The sequence below is a fragment of the Pristis pectinata genome, chromosome 20 (assembly GCF_009764475.1).
Source record: "Pristis pectinata isolate sPriPec2 chromosome 20, sPriPec2.1.pri, whole genome shotgun sequence".
In the NCBI taxonomy this organism is placed as follows: domain Eukaryota; kingdom Metazoa; phylum Chordata; class Chondrichthyes; order Rhinopristiformes; family Pristidae; genus Pristis; species Pristis pectinata.
Window position 1 is genome coordinate 24,840,671 of NC_067424.1, and position 20,145 is coordinate 24,860,815.

A 20,145-nucleotide genomic window follows, 5' to 3' on the forward strand; every position below is an offset into this window, starting at 1 on the left:
TTTAACATTAAATTCATCCTTCATTGTGTGGTCAGTTTCATGATCCTTTGATTTGATTGGTTGAGAAGTTGCAGCCCTGTTTACATAGATCATTGGTTTATTCCAGAATGTAGAATGATGTTTCTATCTTTCTCCTCCAGCAAATTCTAGTGGAAAATATTATCGCTGTTAAACAGACGAGCTTACTCCTAAAAGTTCAAATGTCCATTTATAGCTTTGATCCAGTTTGAATCAAAAACGTGCTAAAAGAATGTCTAAATTCCAGCACTTACCACATGTGTTCAAAGAGCATTATAGTTAAACAAATCTTAACACCCCAGGCTAATATGCTCAGCAGTGATTATGAACTGCTGAATTTCAGGCAACCTTAAGGAAATACTACTTTGATAGATAAAATTTAACAGGTCTTGACTTTTTTTAAAATGCTTGTGTGGGATCATCCCGAATAGTGTGTTCAGTGCTGATCGCCTCATGGAAGGAAGAGTACAGAGTCATTTGAGAGAGTTCAGAGGAGATTTCCAGGAATGGTTCCTGGGATGAGGGACTACAGTTACAAGGATAAATTGGAGAGGATGGGACTTTCTTTAGGGAAGGTTAAGAGAGATTTGAAAGTAATATATAAAATAATGCAGAGGCTGGACTGAGTGGACAATGGAAGGTTGTTCCCATTGACGTAACAATTGAGGACTATGATCATAAGTAAGAAGAAATAAGAGTATAACTTTTTTATGCAGCATTTTGTTGGAATCTGGATTGCACTGCTTGCAGATGAGGTGAGGCAGCATCTATCATTAAGGACCCTCACCACTCGGGACATGCCCTCTTCACGTTACTGCCATCGGGGAGGAGATACAGGAACCTGAAGACCCACACTCAACGATTCAGAAACAGCTTCTTCCCCTCCGCCATCAGATTTCTGAATGGTCCATGAACCCATGAACATTATCTCATTATTCCTCCTTTGCACTATTTGTTTATTTTTGTAACTTAGAGTAATTTTTATGTCTTTATGTCTTGCACTGTACTGCTGCCACAAAACAAAAAATTTCACGACCTATGTCAGTGATAATAAACCTGATTCTGATTCCACAGTGACTTTTAAGAGGGAATTAAATAAATACATGATGAGGAAATATTTGCAAGGCCCTGAAGAAGGGGCTGGGGGAGCAGCAGGCGATGGAACTAGTGAGCTGCTGTGGTAGAGTTGGTGTGGACCAGTGCATTGAATGACCTCCTTCTGTGCTGTAACCATTCTTTGATCCAATAATTTGTTCTATGATTCTTCTGTAATATAAATAGAAAACATTTCATTAGTGATGGACTACTTGCAATTACTTCACCAAGGTCTTGGATGCATAAAGGTGTAGGTGTCATATGACCTCCAACAGGAAAACAGGGAACCTCTCAACCACTTGCAAAGTATTTTGTTCAATCAATAGGCACATGGCTCCTGAAGTGAGTCATATATGTATTTATATTACCCAATGCACCTCATATTGATGATTTCTGATATAACCTTGAAGTGTCATTCTCTGAGAATAAGTTGAAATGGATCACTGTGTTTGTATTGAAGATGTCAGTGTTTTGATAATTGTGCATTAAGATCAAAGATTTCCCTTTGTTCAAAACATCAGTCCTCTTAGTGGTGCTTATATTCAAAAAATGTTCTCTGTTAATCTTACAACTTCCATGTCTTAACATTAAGAATAAATGTCAACAGTAACAACAAGGAAGTTATCTGACAAGTCTCATTTGAGAACAGGCCCATGAACAGTAATTCCAACTTTCAATCCTGGCCCGGTATAAGTAGCAAGTGGAGAGGACAGAGAGAAACAAGAAAGTTTAAAAAGATGTTAAGCATATTTGGTGGTTTTGCATCTGTGACTGGTGTATGATTGCAAAAGAGTTTGCCGTTGCTCAGTTGGTAGCACTCCCCCCCGACTCAATCCCATTCCAGAACATGGAAATCTTGCCGAAACTCAGTGCAGTGATGAGATAGTGCAGCATTGTTGGAGAGGTGCTGTCCTTCAAATACTTAAGTGTATGTGCAATTATCAAAACAATAACATTCTTCAATGCAAACACAGTGATCCATTTAAAATTATCCTTCAAGGCTTTATTGGAAATAGTTTCATAAAATCTGATAGTGAATATATTACTTTCTTTCAATTAACAGCTTTGAATCATAAACTTTTGAGAAAGTTGAAAACAAGAGGCAAACCATGGACAAGAAAGTTATTAATCAAGCAGCTAAAAGCTCTGCACCAGGTAAATCCTTTTAATTTTTGGGAGCATGCATTCTTTTAGTGCAAAATTGAAGAAGTTTAAAAAGTTTCCAAAAATCACCATATACCGTATATTCCACGTGGGTATTTTTAAAATGCAGTTTTGCTGCAGGCTTGAGTTTCATTGAACCCAGGTCAATTCCAAACCACCGGACTATGTACTGGAGAGAATCTCCCATTTCCACATTGCAGCTATCAGCTATCAAATGACTAATCTAATTAGAGTCACTGCCAACTCTGCAGTCGATTCACGCAAAGTGACTTTCTCTCACTGCTTGGGTGAATATGATCAAAGTTTCTTTCCTTAATGATTAAATGACAAAATATTGTGCTTCAAGTATCTTATTTTTACTCAGTTCTATTTCAATTGATTGTAAGTCAATTACAAATGAAGACAACCTTCAAATCATGGTCCCATCATGGCATCTAATTACTTTTTAAATGATTCCTTGGTTGTTCTCTGCATAATGATACCTACAGATCCATTCCATATGCTTTATCACTTTCAATATGCAGAGCTATCTGCTTTCATTCCTACATTTCCCTTGTCTTATATGAAGATGCATCCTCGTACTTTAATTCAATGCTATTTTGGCTTTCTATATTTTCTTGAACTTCATGCTGTAACTTTTCAGTCACTGCTCTTGAAGGTTAAAAACTTCAAGTTTCTAGCTAGGATGGTTAGTATCAAGTCTCCCTAACAATAATAGATCTAAGCATAAGATCTAGGAGATTCACAATGTTATCGGTTCTACTTATCTACTCTAATTCCCATGTACCAACATGAATGATTTCTGCATTTATCACCATTTCATTTGTGGTAGTATAAAGGTCGATTTGGAAGTCAGGGCAATGTGCACAGTACTATGTCAATGCTTGTGAGTGGTTCCCAATAATTTGAAAGCCAGCTTCCCAAGGAAAATAAGAGCAAGTGGTTAATTAAAAAGACTAGAAATCCTTTACTAAAATAAAAACTACAAGGTTCTGGTTTTTTTTATCTTGTTGAAACCTATAGGTGTCAAGATAAAGAAATCATCAGTTCCAGGAGTCACACTGGTCGAATATACAGAAAATATCCCAGAAGGATGTAGTCCACCTGACATTGAACGCCGACCAATCTCACTGACCATGCAGGAGGGTAAGGAAATAAAGCAGTTATGAGAGTTCTGATGTGTCCTTGTATACTTAGAGACAATTCTCCTTCAGAAAATCTTCTCTAAATCTCAACCTACCTGAGGCTACATTTGCGCTGCCAGTTTATCAGTGGTGCAATATGATTTGGAGATTATGATGACATTCAGTTGATAGCATGAACCTGAATTTCTGGGCAACAGAAAGAAGTGGAGTAAGACTGCCTCCTTTTGAAGCTGAATAGAGTGTGACAAAGTATAAATTGGTGAGAGATTAGAGCAACTAATAGTATTCTCCTGAATAACAGAGAAGGGGACAATAATATTGTTGAAACCAATGATGGGTTTTGGATTAAATAAGGAAATTCTATTTCCACCAGCAGGATACAGATTCAAAATAACTGACAATAAACCTACAAGTGATTTGAGGTGACATTTATAAAAAATTCATTGGGTTTATAATAATCCGCAAGGTGATATGTTATCTGCAAGGTTGGTGCAGCCTGATTTAATTGTAGCTTTCAAACTGGATTTTGACATAGAATTGAAAAGCAAAAGCATGACAGGTAATGGTGTGAGCCGAGGAGTGGAAGGTCAAGTGGGAGGAATGGCTTCCTACCCCACAGTATCCTGTAACTCTGTAGCTCTGCAGTCTAGATTTGACGCTGTGCTGGAGTAATCAAGGGTTCAATCATTAAACACTCCCATTACTGACATTGCATCTCCTACCGAGCTGAGAGTCGCTGAACTGTCAATGTCTAGATAAACAAAAATGTACAAAACAATGGGGTGATGCCATTTGCTGTGATCTCACATGCAACATTTTATTAGTTTCCCATTCTTCAGAGTGTGGAGTGGAAACTGAAAAAAACAGTTCCCTTATATAATGAGATGGACTATGACCTCACAATCTACCTTGTTGTGACCTTGCACCTTATTGCACTGCACTTTCTCTGTAGCTGTGACACTTTACTCTGTATTGTTATTGTTTTTACCTGCACTACATCAATGCACTCTGTACTAACTCAATGTAACTGTACTTTGTAATGAATTGACCTGTACAATCAGTTTGTAAGTTAAGCTTTTCACTGTACCTCAGTACAAGTGACAATAATAAACCAATACTAATACCAATACCAAAAAGTTGACTGAACAAATACTCCTGCTTATCCTACCTGTAACATAAATATCTGCCATTGAATCCAGACCAATATGGAGTATCCATAAATGAAATCATTATTTACATACTGCAATAAAACTCCAATGATTTTTTTGTCTTTTGGAAGTAGTTTAATTAACATATTTTAATACCTCTTCAAAAGGTAAAAGTGCTAATTTTAAAGCACTTGTACGAGGAAATCCAAAGCCTACTGTAGTCTGGACCTTCAAAGAGAAAAATCTAACAAATGATAACAATTACAAAATCTACCAAGACATAGTTACAAGTGAACACATTTTGCAGGTATGACTAGTACTTTGTGTAATAAATGTTTCTATGATTCCTCTATGTCTCTATAAGTACTTGCTGTTTGGCATGTGCAATACCATGATGTATTATCAACTTCTATTTTGTTAATGAGAGCATTAGCCTTCTAAATACATAGTTAGGTTGGAATGTAGATATCACTGGCTGCTTACGATGGACCTCCCATTAGAGGTCTGATTTTTATTATAGTTAGTTTTTTTATAATAGACTATATTGCTCCTGGGACAAAGTTACAAAATTAACTAGTGTCAGCTAGCCACTTGCAATACTTAGTTTTAAAACTGTTAATACAGTGGCCACTGTATTTCTACAGGAGCTCATGTTTTCTTCCATCTTATCGTGCTAACAATATCACAGAACCAGTTGTACATCATATGCAGACAGTCCATGTTGAGCAAACGTTTTGCCAGAGTTTTACTGTCCTATCAATGGATTAACTGAAACTCAGCAGGTGAAGTAATTCCTAGCTTTTTTTAAAATCAAAAATAGCTCTTCAGCAAGTCTTTAGTGCAATGCAAAAGGAAAGTGTTGGCTTTCCTTTTTCCTGAACAATGTAGTTGACCTCCCTTTCTGTGTAAAGACAGAATATACAGAACAGAATCAAGATAGTAATTTTAGTCTACCTCCCAACTTTCTACACTCCTTACCTTTAATCTGCCTTTGATAGACAAAATGTCCCCAAAACAACCACAAGGACACATTGAAAGCCTTTTTTGTCAAATCTGCACGTGGCCAAACAATAAAACATATGATATAAGCAGAAAATGTTGGAAGTACTCAGCAGGTCAGACAGACTATCCAACTAGACTAGAGTTAATATTCCAGGTAGATCGTTCATCAGAACAAAATAAGTTTAAGCTATTTTCTTTTTATTTAAAGAAATGCATCTGGTGCTTCATCCAAAATTCACTGAATTCTAGGGTGAGTTTAATTTGTATAACAATAAGTAACTTTTTTATCTGCCTGCTCAAATATTCATGAATTTTCTATTTTATATGTATTTTGCCAATACTGCAATCTAATATCAAAAATGTACTTACTTTTATTCCGAAGCACACAGTCTTTACTATTTGACAGCAAAAACTACCATTTTATTTTTTACACTGAGAATAATATGCAAGTTTCAACAGTAGTTTTTACAACCTGTGCAATCCTCTCACCTCTTCATGGGTCATAGCCAATGGGTTGCGAACCATTCACCAAGTTTGCAGTGATGGTGAAACCACTTGAATATGATGCAGGAAACTGTATAAACATTTCCAAAAAGGAGTAATTCATTTGTGTTATTATTTAAGGTAAAACAATTGACTGCAGAGGATGCTGGTTCCTATAAGTGCGTCTTTTCTAATGAATATGGAGAAGCCAGGTGTGTAACAAATCTGAATATTATAGAAGGTGAGAATCTATCATAATGCCTCTAAGGCTAGAAGTAAATAGCTTGAATTAACACTTAAAATATACATAAGCAATCGTCAATACTTCTGCATTGTTCTGATCACTACTCCCAATACTACTACTACCTGGAGTATCCTCCAGCATCAAAGGAAGGAAAAGTATGAGAAACAATTACATGATTAAAATTATATCCCGAATGATGAACCTTTTATGATCACCAATGATCTTTAGATAGGGACACTTGTTTTTAATCTCGTTCTGGCTTTCACCTTTGAGGGTAATTTAACTGCCCCCTGAAATGACCTAGTATGTGCAGTAAATAATATTGGAGTTTGTAAAGTGAATGTAAACAGAAATATCAAGATACGTGAATATATCAGAACAGAGAGATATGATAAATAACACCATTTCTAAAACTAATTCAATTATTCATGAATGACAAAGTTGGAAGTAAGTAATGTGCAATCCTGCATCCACAACAGAATTACATGATCCATTCCCAAAACTTAAAATTTTCCAAGTTTTACTGGAATCATCAAGGTTTTATTTGTTTGCAATTGTAACATAGCTGATAAAGGCTGAAATATGATCAATTCATATTTTCAAACATGAGAAATAGAAGGAGATGCAGACAATTCAGTCCCTTGTGCCTTCTGCACCGTTCAATAGGATCTTGGCTTATCTTCTACCTCAGTACCACCTTCTTGCGCTAAGCTCAGACATTTTTGTTTCTCTTCCAATGTCATTTTTTGTATATTAATTCATGCATTTATCTTCTCTGTTCATGTGAACATAATCAGTTGGCTTCAAGAAGAAACTTAAAAAACCTGGAGAAATAAAAGGTGAGCAAAGATACTTCAAAAAATGAAGTATTTCTTTATATCTTGCAAAGAAACATTATTGTTTAGCATAACAACAAGACAAACTGAAAAGAAATTTTAAAAAGGAAAACTTGCATTTATATAAAACAAAATGAAAGAGGGCAGATGACAAAATACCATCTTCTGGCTGTTTCTGGAATAGCAGTGTTTGCAATTACAGAATATAAAGAATAAGTTCATGAGTAAGTCCCCTTCAAGCCTGCTTCACCATTCGATAAGATCTAGGCTGATCCTTGGCCTTAACCCCATTTTGTCAGCTGTTCACCATATCCCTGATTCCCTATTAATCTCAATATTGAATGTGCTCAGTGACTTGGCATTCACAACCCTCCAAGGTTGAGGGTTCCAAAGGTTTACAACTCTCTCTATAAAGAAATTTCTCCATACCTCTAAATGCCCAAATGCTCATTCTGAGTTCATGCCCCCTCATTCTGGACTCTGCAGATAAAGAAAATAACCTTTCAGCCTCTACCCAGTCAACCTCTCCTAGTATCTTATATGTATTAGTGAGATCACCTCCCATTCTTTGAATTCCAGTGAGTGTCAGTCGCTGAGTATAGAATAATATGGGAAGAGATCTGTATTTTCTTATCAGGTAAAGAAAACTTTACTATAGTAACAGCTTAATTCAGAGGAAGTCTGGCATTATTAACTCTTTGTATTTGAATGCAACGATACATATTTCTGGCTATTCATCCCCCATAAGTAGTACTAAACATGCTATATAGCTGCATAAACACATTTGTCTCTTACTCTAAAATTCACCACAACATAGGATAATTTTTTGGAATCAAAATAGAATGTTCTACTTTAACTATATAAAGGCCAATAATTTGGTCCAAGTTTAAATATATTGTGATCTTTTATTCTTTTTCCTAAAGAAAAAGTGCCTGACCCAGTGGATTTTCGGAAGATGCTGAAGAAACGGTAATCACTTATAGAATATACCATTCATAATTTAATTTTATTTTATACATGTGGTTAATCTTGTTAGAAGACAAAAGTGTGCCACCAATTAGAATTTGCACAAAGAAAAAAAATAATAAAGTTTGCAACCTGTACTGGAAAAGTATTAGATATTCTACAGAGATTCCAAGATCGTAATTTACCCGTCCAGCCAACATAATGGACCAGAATAGCCAATCAATGTTTCTGTGGAGAAGCACAGATTAGCTGCTTCTGGATTTCTGCACCTGCACACTGCATGTCAGGGGGGCCTTAACAAGTGGGTAATATCTCCTTCAGTTAATTTTCAACCACACAACACAGCTTTCTTTGCAATGCTACGATGGAATGTCTAGGCCTAATCATTAAATATGCACTTTTTGTGGATATCTGATAGTAAAGGCATTGGTAAACTACTCAACTAGCAATTGTCTATTGAGTTCTCACTGAATTAAATGCATGCATTTTATGATCTTTCACTGTGACATATATAATTAAGCCATTGACTAATTCCATCTTACATTGACATTTTGCAGTGCCCTGCCTGAAAAGAAACGAGATAACGTTGTGGATGAAAAGGTCTGGGAAATTCTCATGAATGCTGACAAGAAAGATTATGAAAGGATCTGCATGCAATATGGCCTCACTGACTTTCGCGGCATGTTGAGAAAGCTGAAGCAGATGAAAATTGAAAGAGAGGAAAAGCAAGCAGCGGTAATGTATCTAATGTTTCTTTTAAAGAGCTGATAACTGTGGCTATATCATGGTTTACTTTAAGTAAGATCATATCAGGAAAAGATCTGAAATGAAGCAAAATGTGTCATGACAGATTAAATGTAATGATAGGGTAATGTCCTATAATAATGGTTACATAAAATGGGAGAATTTGTTGAGAAGCTGGGGTGGATTATGAATCTAAATGTCATACTCCCTAAAAATGAGCATGCAGATTATGTATATGTTTAATCAGTGCCCTTTGCCTCCACTGCCAGTGGCACACTGACTTTGTGCTGGTTGCTAATCTGCATGATTGATCCGTGCAGTTCCACTTGGAATAATATGTATAGTTTTGGTCCATTTATTTAAGAAATTATTTACTAGCATTTGAGGTAGTCCTGAAGATTCTTGACCCAAAACGTTAACTGTCCATTTCTGTCCACAGCTGCTGCCTGACCTACTGAGTTCCTCCAACATCTTGTTTGTAGTCCAGAAGAGGTTCACTTGGCCAATTCCTGGAATGAGAGGGTTGCCCTATCACAAACAACTAAAGAAATTGGAACTGTATTCTTTGGAGTTCAGGAGAAAGAGGGATGATTTGACTGAAATTGTAAAATCCTTAGGGGGCATGACAGGGTAGATGGTGAGATGCTTCCACTTGTGGGATAGTCTCAGACAAGGGAACATAATACAAGATGAGAGGACTCTCACAGAGGGTGGTGAATCTCTGGAATTCCCCACTTCGGAGGGTTGAGGAGGATAAATCTTTGGAGATGTTAAAAGAAGAGGAAGATAATTTTTTGAATGATCAGGAAATTGCTGACTCTACAGCACCGGCAATGAAGAGTAAATGAGGCCCAAAGAAGATCAGCCATGATCTTAATAAATGACAGGACAGGCTTGAGGGGGAAAGTGGACTATTCCTGCTCCTACAAAAAAACAGAAGGCTGGAAGAACTCAGTGGGTCAAGCAGCATCTATGGAGGTAAAAGGTGTATGTTGACATTTCAGGTTGAGACTCTGTATAAGGACTGAGAAAGAAGAGAAAGCATCGTCAAGATATGACAGTTTGAGGGAGAGGTGGGATCAGATGGTAGATGATGGGGGGAATCAGATGGGGAGGGGATGATTGGCAGATGGAACCAGGTGAGGAAGGCAAAGGGAAAGGTGATTAGCACATCATATCTTGGTGCATTGACAGATTTGCCTGAAGGATTCTATGAAACACTAAATAAGATGTAGTACTCTAGCACTGTTTTTGAACATGGCTTTAAGTGGAGCTTAAATGCCTTCCTTTTCTACATGGGCAAAATTCCATCCATGCAGAATTCATTAGCACACATTTGGGCCTCACCATGACACAGGGCCTGACAATGGATATCTCAGCCTTTGCTCCAGTGCCAGAACAAAATATTGAATATTTAGATTCTGCAGTGAAGAATTACACATCTCAGCTTGTCTTCCTGTAGGCACAGACTGTTCTCACACAAGTTCAGTTTGTTGCCAGGCCAGCTTAGTTCGTGGCTATTGATACCAATGTTCAAATGAGATTGCAGAGTACCACAACAGTACAGTAATCTGGCCTCCAGCTAATTGCTAGGATTGTTGAGGCCCACAAAGGGTGCATGCCAGTGACTACGTGGAAGACAAACCTGTAGTCATCCCTCTGAATGACAACATTTTTACAGTGCCATTACTTATCGGCCAGCTGGTCAAGACTGCTGGCATACACCAGAACTTAGCTTTCTAGGTCCAGAGCTGCTCATGTTTGACCAAGATCATCTACAATCTCCTCTGTTGGAAGTCAGCATCCACCTTCCACAAGCCTTGCTGGAAGAGCACTGTGAAATGGGATGAGGCAAATGAGAAATTCACACCATTGGAAGGCACAGAGATGATTAAGTGCCCTTTGTAAGTGAGAAGTGATACATGAATTTGGTTTATTATGCTCATTTTGTTTTGCTTTTATTTGTGCATTACTAATCAAGTAGACAATTTGATTGTCTTCATCAAAGGGACCAAATTGAGGATTGCTGTGGAATGTCGAAATGAGATTGCATTAACTTGTGTTACAATTGGATGGGTCAGTTACAGGAAAGGACTTTCTTGGTTATGTCCACACTTCAGCTCTCCTTCCGATTCCTGTGTACCACAGCATATCAAACTCAATTCTTGTAGTACCCATCACCACAGGTGATAAGGTTCCTCCAGACAGGACATCAACTTTGTCAGCATGCTATTAGTTTATTCCATGCATTTTGTGTAGCAGCATTGTTTTTGTTAGATGCACACTGACTATGTGCACATGGACTGCATAGTGGAGTCATGACTTAGCAAGACAAAGCATTTGACAGCTAATAGCTACCCTTCCGTATGTTGTGGCTGCTCAAATGCAAATAACATGACAGGCTGCCACAGAATGAAGGCATCATATCTCCTACCAGACATACCAGCACAATGTGACACCTAGGGTCACACAAGCTTGATGTAAAGGACGTGGAATCTCTTCTGCTTGCAGTACCTCTCAGCAGTGATGCACATCACCAAAGGCAATATATGGCCAATCAATGGCATCCTGCGCCATCAAGGAGCCACATGCTTGGAGGAGCCACATTTCTGCTGCTCTCTGGCAAGAGGAAATAAAATGTAAGCAGTCCTGTGAATTGGTGTCCTTCTGTGGAAAGTGATCTGAGGAGTGTTGCAAATAGCCTGGAAGCAGCCCAGTGCACAAATTTTTAATGGCCATGGTGACCTCGACAGCCCCATGGCAGCACAGTCTTCACCCTGCTCTAAGATTACAGTTCCACCAGCAAGGTCAAGCAAGATGATCTTACTGAGGTGTAAGTCTCTTAAAGACCTTGAATCACTGAAGTTTACATAGAATTGCTCTTTGAACTCTCAAGTTGGACATGGCCAGAATACTTCTGTCTCTTTTATCAGTTCTCTACCTCCTCCTCCTTATTCTTCAACTTAGTTGAGATCGGTACAATAAACCCATATCTCGGAGTGACTAGTTTGTTCAGAAACCTGCAGCACCTAATATCCCCTGCCCTCCCAATTTTCTTCACCTTAAAAAGTTCTAATAAGCATCAGGAATCATCACAACAGCCAGTAGGAATCAATCATCAAAGATAGTTTACAATGATCCTCCCTGTTACTGAATGGACATACAACTTCACACACATTTGAGGCTGCATTAATAGAAATCATAATCTGCTTTCTTTGCATATGTCCAGCATTAGCTGTAGTTGTACAAGTGCCCTTCTCAAAATTACTTTTCACAGTGGAAATGTGGCTGCGAGACCTGCAACCACTTTGTTATCCCTCATGTCAAAATTGCACGCAGCAGAACCAAATTTTGTGGTACATGATTCCACAAAATTTATGTGACAATGAAAACTTTTATTTCCCAATAATATTATCAGCATTTTTGGTCAAAAGGGATCAATTGACCGGCAGTCACTGTGATGCATCTGGAATCCTGTACTGACAAACAGGGGACAGGGTGCAAATCATTACATAAACTGTGAGCAAATTGGCTCAGATTTCACTCATGTGCTTGACTTGAACCATAAATGGTAGAGTATTGACTTTCATAGCCTGTAATAGAGTTTAAACCATCTAGTGTATATATAGTGATACTGCATTTGCACAGACCATCATTTTCTATTCACTGAAACAAATTAAATCGAAGACTGTGCGTTTCATGTAAGATTTTCAAATACTTACTACCCAGCAGGGAAATGTACTGAAAAGCATAAGAGGGAAATATATTGTGCTATCTCCTCCAGTTTAAAACAAGTGATGACTGGTTTATCTCCCAGAGCACTGGTCATGCCAGAGTTACCAAAGTACATTATACTTGTTATTGAAACATAATCTTATTCCACATGGAGGCATGATTACCAGTACTTTACCATGATAACTAAAAATTCTGTACTTATATCTTTCATTCTAATGTCTTTTCAAATTATTATTTCATTAAAGACCTTATCGTTGGGAAAGTTATAATTATTGGGAGAAATTATTGGGAAAGTGCAACTTCACAGGAATATCAAGCTATTTCAATCCATTCAGTTATTGAGAGACAGTAGCCAAAGACATATAATCAGAGAATTGCCACAAAAGAGTTGTAGATGGAGAAGACCACTGGCTTGTCATCACTCATTCAACCATCATAATCCTTTATGATAGAATTTATCCCTCCACCATGCACTGATCATCATTTTGCTGAAGAAACAATTCAGCACAAGCTTTGAGTTATGTTTTTGAATATTTGACCAAGATCCTAATCTCACAGATTTTCTTCATTTGACTTTTTCCACAAAAATACACAATTTTGTATCCTGTTCTAGGGTCATCTGCAGAATTGTAAATGTTATAGATTGATGTATAAAAATGTCTGAAACCACTGGAAACAGACAACCTACTGAAGACTTAACCTTAGAGCTAGCTGCACCTAATATTATTCTAGTGCACCTATAGCATTGCCTTTCACTCAACAAAGATAAAAATTACCCATCTGTGTGATATCCACAAAAAGTAGGTCAAATCCAATCCAGCCAGTTACTGGAGTAAAAACAAACTGGTGAAAGAACTCAGAAGATTAAGCAGCATCTGTGGAGGCAATGGAGCAATGGGAAAGTTGATGTTTTTGGTCAAGACCCTGCAGCTGGCCACCGTCTCCCAGCCCATCATAGATCTCATCACATCAGGAGATCTTCCCTCCACAGCCCCCAACCTGATAGTGCCCCAATCCCGCATTTCCCGCTTCCATCTCTTATCCAAGATTCACAAACAGGACTGTCCTGGTAGGCTCATTGTTTCTGCCTGCTCTTGCCCCACTGAACCTATCTCCTCATGCTTCAACTCTATCCTGTCTCCTCTTGTCCAGTCCCTTCCCAGTTATATCCAGGAATGCCTCCACAGATGCTGCTTGATCTGCTGAATTCCTCCAGCAGGTTGTTTCTTGCTCCAGACTCCAGCACTCACAGTCTCTCTTGTGTCTCCATCTATTGGAGAAGTCTATTCTCAATCATCAGTGATATGATTTAAATGCTGTTGAACTGTGGTATTTACTCAGTAATAATCTGCTAATCAATGATCAGTCTGGATTTCCTTGAGGATAACTTGACTCTAGACCTCACGACAACCTTGTTCCAAGTATGGAGAAAAGGCACTCACTAACCCAAGTGACATCAAAGAGCCCTTGTAAAATTGAAGATATCAGGAAATAAGAGGAAAACTCTCGACGATCTTGCACAAATAAAGATGGCTGTAGATGTTGCAGGCCAAGCAGTCCACTTATAGGGATTCCTCGGGGAAATGTACAAAGTTTAACTATTTCCAGCTACTTCATCAATGACCTTCCCTTTATCAGAGGTCAAAGGTGGGAATGTTTGGTGTTATTTGCAAAATCTCAGATAATGGTTTCTAGCTGCATGCTGCAAGAGTGGATGCCATTCAGGCTTGAACTGATGTGGCAAGTAACAGCTGCACCACACAAGCACCAGCCAATGACCACCTTTAACAAGTGAATGTCTAATCAATTGCGCTAACATTCAAAGGAATCACCGTCTCCAGATCCCCACTATCAACAGCTTGAGGATTATCGCTGACCAGAAACTTAACTGAATTTGCCAGATAGATACTGTGATTACAAGCATAGGTTAGAAGCTTGTTTTTTTTGCAGTGGGTGATTCATTCCCCAATTTTTCAAAGTCTTTCCTCCATCCACAACACATTCCAGCAATGTGATGGAATACTCTCGTGGATGAGTGCAACATCAACAGCACTCAAGGTATTTATCACCATACAGGACAAAACAGCCCATTTGATTGCATCCTATCCACCAAGCTGAACATTCATTCTCAGTACATTCAGGGTATTGCAGCGCAAACGTGTAGCATATGTAATGGCACTGAAACAACTCAACATGTGCCAAATACCTTACAAATTAGAATGATGTGGCAATAAAGATATAGAAAGTTAATTGCAAGCTTCCTTCCAAGTCACGTAAGTCACACACCATTCTGAAATATTTTGCCATTTCTTCTTGCCTACTGTTAAAAATCCAGGAATTCCCTGGAGGACATTCACAACAAGGATTGCAGCTGATCAAGAAGGCGACTCACTATTCCTTTTTTGAGGGTCTGTAGATATGGGAATTAAATGCTATTCTTTTCTGTGACATTCACTTCCCCTAAACGAAAAAAACTTATAAACTTGCTGAGTCCAAGTTTCATTCTTTGCTTATCAATCATATCTCCCGGTCAATAAATTAGTGTCATGATGTTTGTCTGCAAAACTTGAGGTTGAAGTATTATCATAGATTCTTAGCAGCCAGAATGGAGTGCTCATGCTGGGATCTGATCAGAGCAATGTGATCATTAAATTCTTTGACCTGCATTGACAGTTAATCTCTAACTTGCCCTGAAATAGATAGATAGAATTTCACAAAGAATACAAATTCAATTTGCAGTAACAGGGGATTTTGGATATTCCTTCCTTCACAAATTCAGTTATTGAAAATAACTGTATCTTTCAAATGCTGATATTTAACAGCTTTACTTAGTGTACTTCTGATCAGTGCAACCTCTAACTTAATTTTCTTGTTCTTGTTTTTTACTTCTAGTACTTGAAATATATTGGCAATTTGAAACATGTTGAAACAAAGACAGATGGTTCAGCTAACTTCGGATTTGATATGGAGCTCAAGAATCCAAATCTGAATATTTTCCTATATAAGGTGACTATGAGTTGTCGCTTAGTGAAATTTTAACAGTAAAATATAGCATATTAGATATGGGCAAGAACATTCAATCTGAATTTACCCAAGGCACCAAACTCATTATTTTCCATCTAAAAGTTACTTGTTCAGATATCACCTTACCATATAATACTTTTCCTTCAATAATTTAGTTACAGTAATGCAATATGTTCTCCCTATGATCATTTGTCCAGTTGTCTTCCTTTCTTTCAATCTTCCAGATGCAAGGTTTAGATTAAAATGTGCCTTTTCACATTTTTGTGAATGTACCAGGTGGGGTTCATCCGGATCAGATGCCTATCACTTTTCTCCTTACTAATTCACATTAAGTGAAAGAATTTGGTTGGTTTAAACACTGTAAAAGTAAATCTACATCTAAAAGTGTAAATATTCTTAACTTCTTCATTCCATTTGGATTCTGCTCGGTTCGTAATTTGTTAAAGGATGAAGAAATGATCCCATATTCAATGAGTGAGGATGGAAAGCATCACCTTAAGAAGGTTGGCAAAAGGTATAACTTCTGTATCAAGGATCTTCAGCCAGATGATATTGGAATGTACAAGATAAATGTGGAGGATGCAGCTGTTTTTGCAACAGAGGTTGATATCAGTCGTAAGTGCCATTTCTGCCTATCACAGTATTAATGCCTGCACAATCTGATAATATGCCTTCATTATAATTTTAATAGCAATGTTCATTTTTTTTTGTAATTGCAGATATTCCTGTTACTTTCAAACAGCCATTGCAAGAATGTAAATGTGCTGAAACAGAAGACGCTGTCTTTAAATGCACCATTTCAGTACCCATAGCTGTAGAGTGGGTATACAAAAAGATAACACTGGAAGATAGCGATAAGTATCAAATTATGGTCTCACCAGATGGTTTAACACATTGTCTGATTGTAAAGGATGTACATCCCGTAGACAAAGGAGTGTATACCATTATAGCAGGAGCTGGATCCTCAAGTGCATACCTAACAGTGGGAAGTAAGTCTAACCTGTTATACGAACATACCACATTTGCAAAATCTGACTTCCTTTGAATTTTTGCTAACATGACTCCTTCATGAGTATACCTTCAGAAGCAATGCACCTAAGTATTACAAGTGTGAGCATTGGAAGTAAGAGTTAAAAAGCAACAAAGTCATATTGCAATTTTATTGTAATGATCTGTAAGAGAACCACTTTACTAGACCAGGACTCATATTTCAAATATTCCAAGTCGATGTTAACTCTCTGTCAGTCAGGAAACATGGGGAAGCATGTGGTGATGTTACTATTTTCCAGAGTGGGCAGGCATTAGTGAGAGATATGCTCATTTGTTTAAGATATCAAGATTGTAAGAATCCAAAACAGTAGACTGTATACTCCTCGAATCTGCTCTACCATTCAGTAATGTCATGGTTGATATTCTATCTCTACTTTTCCCATCCCTATAGTCCCTTGGTGTCCAGAAATCTGTCAAATCAGTCTTACATAGTCCTGACAAATGAATGTCCTCAGCCCTTGAGGATTCCAGTCCAGTGATTCACAGCCTCCTGACTTAAGAAATTTCTGGCTCATCTCAGTCTTAAGTGGCTGGATACTTATCCTGAAACCATGACTCCAATTGTGGACTTGCATTCAAGTAAAATACTTTTTCTCATTTTCTCTCCTTTCAAATATTATAGGAAGTTTATAATTTTAAATATCACCTCTTAATCTTCAGTATTCCAGAGAATATATATGTCTGTCCATTCTGCTCAATCTCTTCTCATAAGTCAGCCATCTCCTCCCAGGGATCAATTTAGTGATTTTTTTTTGTTGCAGCCTTTGAGGTAATTTTATCTTTTCATAGATAAAGAGCTCAAAATTACTTAGGTATTGTCTAATCAAAGCCTTACATATTATAAGATTCATACAGCAGCTCACTTGCCATTTGCCTTTCCAACTTCTTATTGTATCTGTAAACTTCTTTGTGAATTGTATACAAGGCCATGTAAATCCCTCTGAATGCTAGTATTTATTAATTTCTCACTTTTTCAACTATTTTGCTTTTTTATTCTTCTGACCATATTTCTCCACATTACACTCTATTTGTCATCTTCTTGCCCATCCACAATCTTCTTATACCAGTTATATCTTATAGAAGGAACTATTGCAGAAGGAGGCCACTTGGTCTAGCAAGTCTGTACCAGCTCCTGTCTTCTTATTTCCCTGTAGCTCCTTTAATTCATTTTGCCATTAACCTATTCTAGAGGATAAGTTACAGTACTCATTTAACCTATCAACACAGCTTTGGTATGTGGCAGGAAAATGGAGCACCCACATGAAACCCATGCAGTCATGTTGGGAACATGTTAACTCTGTATAGATAGCACTTGAAGTCAGGACATCTCAGTCTCTGGAGATGTTAGGTAGCAGCATTAAGTGTTGTACCACCATATCACCCTCTCCCTTTGGATCTTCTTAGTCCTGACATCACAGTTCCCTTCATCACCTATCTTTATAAGATCAGTGCATTCTTGGATTTACTACAATTAGTTTCTTCATCTAAGACATCAACTTAGATCATAAATAGTTCAAGTACAAGCATTGATTCCACTAGTTGCATTGACACATTCCAAATTGAAAATCTCCCAACTATTCCCATCCTCTGTCTTCAGTCACTGAATTAATCCCCAATGGATGCCAACAGTTTGTCCTAATCTCATTATCCTGAATCTTGTGTAACAATTCCTTGCATTATACCTTACTTAATGTCTTCTGAAAATCCAAAAATATATTACTTACCTATCTCCCTGGCTAACAATGTATTCAACATCATTCTGAAAGATCCAACATAATTTCTCTTACATAAAATGGTTCTGATCCTGTCCAATTATGTTATGATGTTCTATGTACCTTGTTCTCTGACCTGAGTAATAGATCATTGTCTAATAACAGATCTCTAGCAATTTCCCTGCACTGTATTAGACCAATTGACTTAGATTTCCCTATTTTCTTTTTCTTTTAAACAGCACTATTACAATAATGACCTCCCAAAACAGGAGATTTTTCTAGACCTTTGCATTTATCACTTATGGAGCACTGCTTTTAAAAGAAAAATAATTTTCAGCAGGTAACAAATGTAAAATTTAAAAAGACAACCAGAATTTTAAAAAGGGTTCATCTGTATTGGTTCATTTTCTTGATGCATAACCTAATAGGTTTAGGGATTTACAGGATTTTAGTCCTATTATTTTTTCCAAGGTATGTGATTTATTTATATAAATTATTACAATATGTTTCTTTGCATATACTATTAGATTACTCTCATTTGCCTAGAAATTGGAGATTACCCTCTTTTGGTGTGGTAAGCATGTGCTATTTACAGCATTAATGCCCACTCACATTCCCTGAAAAAGTTTCCAGGTTTGGTCAAAAATACATGAAAAGTAGGACTATTGCAATATAGTTCATGAATTCATGTGTAAAAACGGGACCTGTTATACAGACTTTGTAAATTCCATGTTATCATCACTCAGACTCCTGTTCCCATTCCAGCCACAGGACAGTGATGGAAAAGTCTACAACAAAAGGGAAGGAAAACATAGGGAAGAGGGGCCACTGCACTCTACATTTCTGATAGAGGATCATTGACCTGAAATATTGATTCTGATCCTCTCTACATAGATGTTTTTTCCATCATTTTTCAGTTTTTATTTCAGATTTCCATCAACTGGCTTGCTTTTGGATGGAAAAGCAAGGCCACTACATGTGTAATGTAGGATATCAATATGGTAGTGCAGACTCATTAATTGGGATCTCATTCCAGAACTGTGTGCAAGTGCCCCTTGTTTTTTGTAATGTAATAATGAAAATCAAAGGTTTCTCTAAAAATCTCCAATTCTGCTGGCAGTGAAGGAAATATGAGCAGTCCAAGATATGATGTCATTAGTGGTACAATTGACAGTGGGCAAACATTAGTTGTGCTGAGGTGAATCATGCCCAAATGTTCCTGGGTCAATTTCCTTTCTGCCACTAATGACTTGACTATTAGGGCAATCAAACATGCACTAAGTGGCTTTTATGGTGCATTACAAATGAATAAAAATGGGTCCAATTTTTAGGCAATTTTCTTTTTTTCTTCTTCTTTGTCAATGTTTTAATTGTCTTTTGCTGATTTCTGACTCCTTGGCCTAAGTAATCTTTTTGAGAACTTTGCAAGCTTGTTTTTAATCTAATCTTGTCCTTCTCTAATTAGGCACAGTTAGACTACTTCTTCAATTCTTTTTTTATTCTGCAGGTATATTCTTTAGGAACCATAAATTATATATTTTATTGATTAACATTGCCTATATGCCATTACATATTTAATCTAATTTCCCAGTTCACCTTTGCCAAATGTATTTTTCTTCCTGATTTCAGTAACAATTTATAAATACAAATGGTAAAGATATGTGCCCAAACTAGTGAAAACCTATTTATATACACAGATCAAGCTCCAATGATGTCCTTGGGGTGTAATTTGCTATTTTAACCTGAATGGGTTGCAATGTAGCTCTGGTGCTAAACCAA

General features: G+C 37.3%; 1 protein-coding gene across 1 annotated transcript in view; it reads left to right on the forward strand.

Annotated features, from left to right (window-relative positions):
- The first annotated feature begins 2,222 nt into the window (after positions 1-2,222).
- LOC127581042 (immunoglobulin-like and fibronectin type III domain-containing protein 1) overlaps positions 2,223-20,145 on the forward strand; it is a 44,673-nt gene continuing 26,750 nt past the window's right edge. Inside the window, exons 1-9 of the mRNA XM_052035100.1 lie at positions 2,223-2,268; positions 3,301-3,423; positions 4,738-4,877; positions 6,197-6,296; positions 8,059-8,104; positions 8,659-8,836; positions 15,473-15,586; positions 16,051-16,219; positions 16,324-16,593. Of these exons, the coding sequence (XP_051891060.1) occupies positions 2,223-2,268; positions 3,301-3,423; positions 4,738-4,877; positions 6,197-6,296; positions 8,059-8,104; positions 8,659-8,836; positions 15,473-15,586; positions 16,051-16,219; positions 16,324-16,593 (1,186 nt within the window). The remainder of the gene's footprint in view (positions 2,269-3,300; positions 3,424-4,737; positions 4,878-6,196; positions 6,297-8,058; positions 8,105-8,658; positions 8,837-15,472; positions 15,587-16,050; positions 16,220-16,323; positions 16,594-20,145) is intronic.